Genomic DNA, 8152 nt, shown 5'->3' with positions numbered 1-8152 from the left:
TAGCTGAACTCCGTGTTCAGCGCGGCTCAGAGTCGTTCGATTCCCAAGGAACTAAGTTTTTAAAATCATTTCAATGTATTCTCGTCCGCCGTACTGGGAGTTGTGACATTCTCCCAGGACGCACAAGCTCACAGATTGTGTGATTTCACGCAACGCTCTTGAACTCGAGATAAAGAGAGAGAGGAGGAGAAGAACCAAAAACAACCATTGCGCAAATTCACGGCGTGTTGGAATAGCTGCTCTGAACTTCTGAAGCAGTTTCTCTCTCTCTCTTCCTGATGTTACTGAATGAGGAGTTGATTCCCAGTTCAGACACTGAAAATGTCGCATTCCTGCAGGTGATCAGTGTGTAACGCAGTGAGATGTGATTCCACTGAGATTCTCAAATCCGAACGCAAATATTTGTCCATTTGGCACAGTAAGTTGTGCAACCCGGCCCCGGTGTTCAGATCCGGTCCTGACATTTCTCAATCTTCTGTTGATCATTAATAAGGGTCTGTGACCGAGAGTTGCGGCCGCAGTTTGACTGTGAACTCGGATCTCTCTGGAAGAAGCGCCGCTCATGCGCCGCGGTGGTGCCGTGCGTTGGCAGCCGCTTCCTCACTGTCAGTGTTTTGTGGGTTTCCTTGCCTCGCTCTTTTCCAAAGAATGAAGTATTCAAAGAATTTCTGTTAGCGGCATCGGTTGAAAAATGTCGTCGCCCACCTTTGCCAGCCTGCAGACGAGCCTGCCGCTGCTTTGTGTAATTGTGCTCCTGTGTCTCCCCTCTGCGTCCGCGGGTGGACGTGTACGTTGGTCCCATTGTGACGTTTGCCTTGAACCGGTTTGGTACTGGAGTAGACCTGTCCAGTGCAGCAGACCTCTCGACAGAGCCAAAAGTTTGTTTTGAAAGGAATGTTGTTGTCAAAGTGATGTTGCTAAAGATGATGTATATTATGTGCTGAATGTGAAGACTGTGTGTTTTGAGGAATGCTTGCTGTGCATCTGTTGTCTCATTAACCGCTGGACTTGAACAGAATTATTCTTCTTGCCACAAGTTAAATCCCTCACCCCTCCGGCCTCAGTTGTAGTTTGTCTGCGGCTCGGTTACAGTTACAATACTTGGAAGTGGGAAGGGCAGTTACTTTTACTTTTGGACAATTTCACACACCTGAGGAATGGAAAGTGTATTTTCGCCAGGTATCTCAACACTAGGTGACGTTAAAGTCATACCACCTTACACGCCAGTGGTGGTCTGTTGTCTCTGTAAAAGTCTGTTTGTGTCCTACAACATGTCAGTTGCATGTTTGTGTCCTAGTACGTGCCAAGGATGTGTTGATGCCCTGGTACATGCCCTGTGTGTGTTTTGTATTGTCGCTTCTACGCGATCTCTCCGTCTTCACATCCAAATTATACACACGGCTTTCTTAGCATGAATCAAGGAAGCAAAGAGGGCCGAGACGAAAACGCATTTAAAATAAATGTGCCGTCAGATCAAAGAGTTATCTGACGACTATTTTATTAAGGAATTGTTGGATTTTTATAGAGATATATTTTCGTATCTGATTGGAAATTGTTTTCAGACGAGCCTCCCGGCGCTGACGAACCCGCGGGCCCCGGTGCCGGTGGTTGGGTTGGGTTGGTGAACAGGGAGAGTTGTATCTTTAACTTTGTAAACACAAGAGCTTCACACTGTAGCTGATCACACAGCTGCTTAACACAACCTCCATCCTGCACGGATTCAGATTAATATTATTCATATTATTATTATTATGGTGGTGGTGGTTGTTTTCTGTGTCTGCCAGTGATTGTATTTTAAGGCAGTAATGGGATTTTTATGGAAATCCAACCCGCTGACACACGCACTCATTACCATAAAGAGTTCTTGGCTGCGGAAAAAACTAATTCTGACTTCTGTACGAAACGCTTTCATTTTTAATTTATTGTGTGGATCACCACCTGTTTCAACTACAGGTCAGTTGGTTTAATGAATATTAAAATTTGTGTTTGGTTTTGTCTGTCTCGTTTTGTTTCCATCTCAGGTAAATGAAATGTCCCGAGTGTCAGGCCGGCTGTATAATTAATCACTGGGCGCCTTGCAAACTATATTTTGTGGGAATACTTGAACAAATTATATTTTGCTTGGGTTGCATGATGCTGTCCTTACCGTGTGCTGCATAGATAGTTACATTTCATCACTTTAAACTTAAAATAAAGATACATCTCAGATACTGTTGGCCTCCCCTTTTTCCTTTCTTTTAAAGAAGAGTCACGTCTACATTTAAACCCAAACCACACTTTAATCAGGAGGTGAATAATGCTTTTTTAGTTTCTAATGGTATTTGTAAGACAAGAAAAAACATTCATATAATGATACATCTTACTCAACAGGGCCAAAGAGCACATTGCACAAATTAACACATTGTCCAAGGAAAGTCTTGAAACAATCCACTGACACTTTTGATGGCGGCAGGTTTGTGTGTAATGAGTTATAAAACCTGCTGGCGCTGCAGAAAGTTTTGGATAGGGTTTAGTAAGAAGTACTTTAGCCAAAGTACCAGACTGGGACGGGTTTCTCTCTGTTGGGCAGATTATTCTATTCCTTCTCTTTTGACTATGAACAGCTGTGAAGTTGTTATCAATTGTTTTTTGTTAAAGAACTGAGACTTCTAGTACATTTTAAACCTGTTCCATATAAAGTAAATTCTACCCTTTGAATTCACTCGACACACTTCAGTCCCGACCCCCACCTGTAAACCACACACAAGAAGTGTCAGCAAAGGTCAGCCCACCGCACTGCTAACATGTCTATATTTATACATTTCTCTCTTAAGATTGTTGTGAAATGAAAAAGAAACACTTGGAGAAGCGCAGGAACCTTGTCCATTAGAGAAGCGAGGGGCAAAATCACGTCCCAGATTTCCGAGCTTGTCGTGCAGCTAGACCTTTTTCTTGGCCAGCCGCTTGGCGCTCTTCTTCCTCAGCGCCTGGCTCTCGGCGGCGCTGGTCCAGAGATGTGCCGAGCTCACCCCGATGACGCAGCAGGCCAGGCGCTTGCCCGCGTTCCCGTGCAGCAGGCTCCCGGCGTCGCCGCCCTTGCCCAGGTCGTCCTCCTTCTCGTGGATCACCACGGCGCGGCCCAGCACGGTGTCGGGCCCCAACAGGGTGGCCTTGCTGTCTTTACTGCTCTTCCGTATCTTGCCCTTCTTGGGGGTGAAGTTGCCGAAGTCCCCGGGGTGCTTGGGGTGGTCGGCCTGGTCCGGGTTGAAGTGGCCGGCCGTGGCGTCGCACCCGTCGCTGAGGTCTCCGAACCGGTGCACGTGGATCGCTCTGGACTGGTTGTCGTTGATGGGGAGGCCATCTAAATTGAACAGCACTTCAAGGTTGCCATCGGGATACTGCTGCTTGAACAGCACCTGCCCGGTGACCTTGGGGCTGCCGTCCGCCAGCTTGCTGCTCGGCCTCATCTCGCAGGCCGCGTACACCAGTACGTCTTCGTTACTGGCCTCCCCTTCGATGCTGGCCGGGCCGGGCCCCGAGGCCTGCATCTCCTCCGTGCCGTTCTGGCCCGGCCCCTCCCTGCCAGAGATCTCGACACACAGGGACTCCGGCGCCGAGAGGAGCGCCAACACCAGCAGCCAATTTAATGATAACATCTTCTGAGCCGTGTTTCTACAGGCCTGGAGAGAGGATGTCTAAAAAAAGAAAACGAAATGAATTCCTCTCAGAGGCAGGGAGTTCTTACTCCATTTCCCAAGCATTTGATGTTTAGGCACATATTTCTGATTTAAATGCTGTTAAATCGTTCATTATTAATGCAATAACGTCTTTTGTAAGTGGGTAACTTGGAAAACCTGCCCGTCAACTGGAGGCTGTTTTTAAAAAGTTTTTGAAACACTTTTAGGTATTTTTAAGAACACTTTCTTTTTAAAACTTTGTTGAAACACAATGTCACCTAAAACACCTACTGAAGGGAGATATGAAACATTAAAGAACCTTTTCTACGTTTGAACAATGTGTTTCTGCAGTTGTTATCTAACTGCATGAACTATCTGCCAATAAAAAGCCAGCGTTACACAACTCGGCACAGAAACATGGGGGTCCTGCCTGGACCCGGAGACCCCCACAGCTGCGCCACAGCCGCGCCAGGCGGGACCCCGGGACAAAGACCGACTGTGACGCAGTTTGGACCGTGAGTCCACTGTGGATACAATGTCGCTCCCGTGTCTGTTCACTGCCTGCATCTCACGGATTTATTTGTATATATTCTGTGTTCACACGCCAAATATAACGTAAAAAAACGGTTGAAGTTAAAACCGTTAACTAAGCGAAGACGCCTGAACACGCCTGAACACGACTGAACACGCATGAACACGCATGAACACGATTGCAGCCACTGGACGTGTAAGAAACTGCGGGTGAGTTTAGTGTTGCTGCGGATAGTGTTTTCGGTGATTAATACGAGTTTTCTTAACTTCATCTCTGCGCCTCCTGATCACATTAGCAATGATGTGCCGGCAGCACCATCCCCTGCGTGTGTCCCCCGTGTACACGTGTGTCCCTGACCCGCAGCCGCGCCCAGTCCTCACCTGGCAGCGCAGCGGATCTCGCCGTCCGGCCGCAGGCAGCAGTTCTGCGCAGTGTCGCTCAGGCGGAGCAGCGGCGCCGCTTACGCAGCTGCGTCCCTCTTTCGCCACAGCAGGACTGCCCCCGTCCCGGCACATGACTCGCCTAAATTCCCGGTTTAATGATCAATGATCTGTTATATTGATGACAGATTTGATGTCTATTGTGACTGTTTTTCTGCTGTTTTGTTTTGATTCTGTACACAATCATTATAATATGAATGAATTAGTGAAGTGTGTTTTGTGTGATGGGTCTTAATTTCTGCAGGTTGTATAGGCATAGTAAACCCTGCATAGGGGTAACTAACCGATTATAATGCGACTGAGAGAGGGTATGGGGGGATTCAAACCTGTTTAGTGTGACGCAGACATAGAATTGCTCTTTATTTATTTTAGTTCCAGATCTATTTCTTACTACAGAGTTACAGTTGAAGTCAGTTTTACTCCAGGGTTGAACGCAGCCCACGGATATGTCCAGTTGATCTGCTCTAATACATGTTATTTGCATGTTTTTACAGCCGTGGCCAAAGGCTGTTTCAAAGGCAGAACTTTATCTTCCCCTTTCAATACCATCGCAGCGAGGGGAGACGAAAAAATGAGAAGAGTCTCGCCAATCTCCCTCATCACTCGCCTCTTTATCTCCCCATCCTTCGGAGCTTTTCAATTCAGGCGCCGGCCCTCAATCCTGCCAGCGCTGAAATAACCCAGCGTCTCCTCTCTCTCTCTGGTTTGACAGCAGGGCCGCCAGGCTGTCCTATTTCACACACAATTGGACTGTTATTTAATTGCCTGTGAAAGAAGGGGGAAAATGCCTGGTATTTTAAATTAGCCCTGAATTTGGAGCATTAGTAAAGCTTAGTTGTAATGTTAACATCCTCTTCCCCATCACCATCAATCCCTGGTTACAAGCAATGAGCCATCGGCCATTACGGAGATTGTTAGCAGTGCCCAGGTGGGGTAATTACGTGTGTCAACGGCAATGATTGTCTTTGGTAGCTACCGATTAATCATTACATAATCCAATAGGTTTGAAGCTGCATGGAACCTTATTAAAGTGGCCTCCTCGACGTGGGCAGCCTTTTTAATGATCCTCTTTATAGAAAATAAATGTCCCATTACCAGCCTGATTGTTTGCTCGGGCATCCACCGCCGGAGCTGTGTCACAGTTTCACCAACAGGAGGGCGCGTCTGCGTTGGACCTTCGCCTCCCTGTACGAGCGCAATGACTTGACTCGTATTGTCGCTTCAACAGTTTTTAATTACAGTGTATTTTCCTCATTTTTTTCACAGAACGGGGGTGGAAATGCGGGGCAGCTCCCGCTCTGTGCGTGTCCGGCAGAGTGTGAAGGCATCTAGTCTGGGATTTCACAGGATTGCACACTTGCGGTTCCTGCTTATACCTTTGAATGCATGCACAACACACCAGGGCTGATTGGACAGACCAGTGGAGAGGGACAGGATTCAGACATGACAGTCTACAATCAGGCCGAGTTTAATGTTGTCAAGACTATTTAAAGAGCCTGTCTGCCCTGGTGCCTCCTGAATCACTCTCTCAATCGCCTCTACTGTTCAGACTGTGCTGGATTGGAGCTCATCAACTCAGCGCCCTTATTGCAGCTGCTCTATGGCTTAATGACCTTCTCTGTAATGTGTGGCTGAACGCATTATTCGTAGCGATGTTGTAAACCTCTTGTAAGTGTTGAGCATCTTGAACACTGCGTTCCAAAACAAAACTTGGATAAAGGTGTCTGCAGAATAACTTCACACAGTTATCTGGGGAAATATCACTGTGTGGGCATCACCTGCCGGCCTCACAGCTGTGGCCAGGGGCCCGTTGAGTGACACAACTGATGTTCAGTTTCCCAGTAAGCGTGCCCTCTGGTGCGCACTGGGCGTGAGGGTGTTGCACACTGCAGCCAATACACTTGCTTCGAGAAAAGGTGCTTTGCCTAATACTTACGTAACCCTGTACTTTTTTCATGCAACTGGCCACAGAGGTGCGTGCCAGGTTTGTGTTTGGGGCTTTTCCTCAGTTGTGGGACCCAGTTGCAACACTGCCCGTGCCCAGCAGAGGGCCTGAGACCTGTTCGGATGGACTTGGGCAACATGGACAGCTCTGACTGGAGGCTGTGGCCGCTGCATAAAACACCTCCGCATAAAAGTGCTGAATAACTGAAGTATTCAGAACGACGGCAGCTTTTCCCTTTGATGGTGTCTGTGATCAAGTTTTATCATTTTCTTTATATCGTTTCATGTTTGTATTGACTCCTTTCTCGGGGCTACTTTAATTATTAGTTTATTGGAATGTGTACAACTATTGTCTTTAGGACAGGGGGTCAGTTAAACAGTAAAGATTGTGTGTTTTGGGGCTCAGGCGTTTGGTTGAGGACTTTGATAAACACGTGCTGCCTGAAGAACACTGGCCAGCCCCCATCAACACCTCAAACACTCGGACAGCAGCACTCAGGGCTGTGGTCATTATTATAAACTGTACATTAACACGATATAAAAAGTGTCTCCAACTCGCATCCTTCGTTCTTTTCTTCACTTCTCGTGAGAGGAGCTCTGGGTTCGCCTGTATGTGTGTTTGTAGTAAACGTGTTACTTCCTCATTGGTGTATCCTGATAATGTATGACACCAGTACAGAGTTGTGGTATTCAAAGGACGCTAAAAGGGAGAACGTAGGAGAAAATGACCTAAGCAGTGTTTTTAGGCCCCTGTGCCCAGGGCGGCCACTTTATTCCAGATCTCTATTGAGCTGAGCCACCTCACACTGATCTGCCACTGACAAGACAATCCCACCTGGGGCTTCATTCGAATGGTGACCTTGCTGGGCAATGATCATCGGGCCTCTCACTTTAATAACGCTGTCGAAATGATCCCAATTCAAAGGGCTTAGAACGTGTTCTACTGAAAGCTGATGCTGTAGTATCTTTTTCCACGTAAAGGCATGGCATAAATCATAATTATTATTATTTCTGTCAAACAAAGATCCTTCAGTCCCAGGTGGGTGTTAAAGGGAGGGGTAAGCGTAGGAGAAGGTGCAGGAAAACGAGAGAAGTGCCAATAATACACAAGAAAGCAGGAGCTAGTGAAGCATAGAGCAGTAAGAAAGTGCATGATATCCAAGAGTTGATCAGGCTCCTGTGTTACAGGTCTGGGCTGCAGGGGTGGGAAAATAAAAAGCTACAGAAACCTGTTTTTACAATGCGTCCTTTGAAAGACTGGGACAATATAGCCCTGATTTATATTAATAGAAAATGGAGGTTTGCATGATCAGTTCAGTCCCATAGCGGACGCTTCAGCTGTGGCACCTCAGTCAAATGTCAGGACCTGGAAGTGATTCAAATGCTTCACTATGTTGTGGCCGGTCATTCACTTTCTTTCTTTCTTTCTTTCTTTCTTTCTTTTTGCTTTTATACAGAAACACAGCACACGTGCTTGAGTGCCACCCGTTTTGACTTCCTAGTTTCTCTTCCAGGGTAAACGTGAATCCCCCAGCGAGCAGAAACGCATGGATGCGAGCCCAGCACTGGCCGCCCAGACC

At 47.1% G+C, this 8152-nt stretch overlaps 1 protein-coding gene and 1 long non-coding RNA gene across 3 annotated transcripts; one reads left to right on the top strand and one right to left on the bottom strand.

Annotated features, from left to right (window-relative positions):
- Positions 1-2259: 2259 nt before the first annotated feature.
- Positions 2260-4718, bottom strand: LOC136766907 (extracellular superoxide dismutase [Cu-Zn]-like). 2 transcript variants are annotated; one of them, XM_066720783.1, is made up of 2 exons: positions 4569-4718; positions 2260-3674 (listed from the first exon to the last, which is right to left on the bottom strand). In XM_066720783.1, exons 1-2 carry the CDS (start codon positions 4701-4703, stop codon positions 2919-2921), a joined length of 891 nt encoding a protein of 296 aa, XP_066576880.1. In that variant the 5' UTR covers positions 4704-4718; the 3' UTR covers positions 2260-2918. The 2 variants fall into 2 exon arrangements, with proteins under 2 accessions (XP_066576880.1, XP_066576881.1); XM_066720784.1 differs by lacking the exon at positions 4569-4718 and adding an exon at positions 4455-4536.
- On the top strand, positions 4051-7132 carry LOC136766908 (uncharacterized). Its single transcript, XR_010821785.1, has 2 exons — positions 4051-4397; positions 5895-7132. It is a non-coding gene; the product is annotated as an uncharacterized LOC136766908 (long non-coding RNA).
- Positions 7133-8152: the final 1020 nt, after the last annotated feature.

Source organism: Amia ocellicauda, chromosome 13 (genome assembly GCF_036373705.1).
Source record: "Amia ocellicauda isolate fAmiCal2 chromosome 13, fAmiCal2.hap1, whole genome shotgun sequence".
NCBI classification, from domain to species: domain Eukaryota; kingdom Metazoa; phylum Chordata; class Actinopteri; order Amiiformes; family Amiidae; genus Amia; species Amia ocellicauda.
This window is presented reverse-complemented; position numbering and strand designations above follow the sequence as displayed.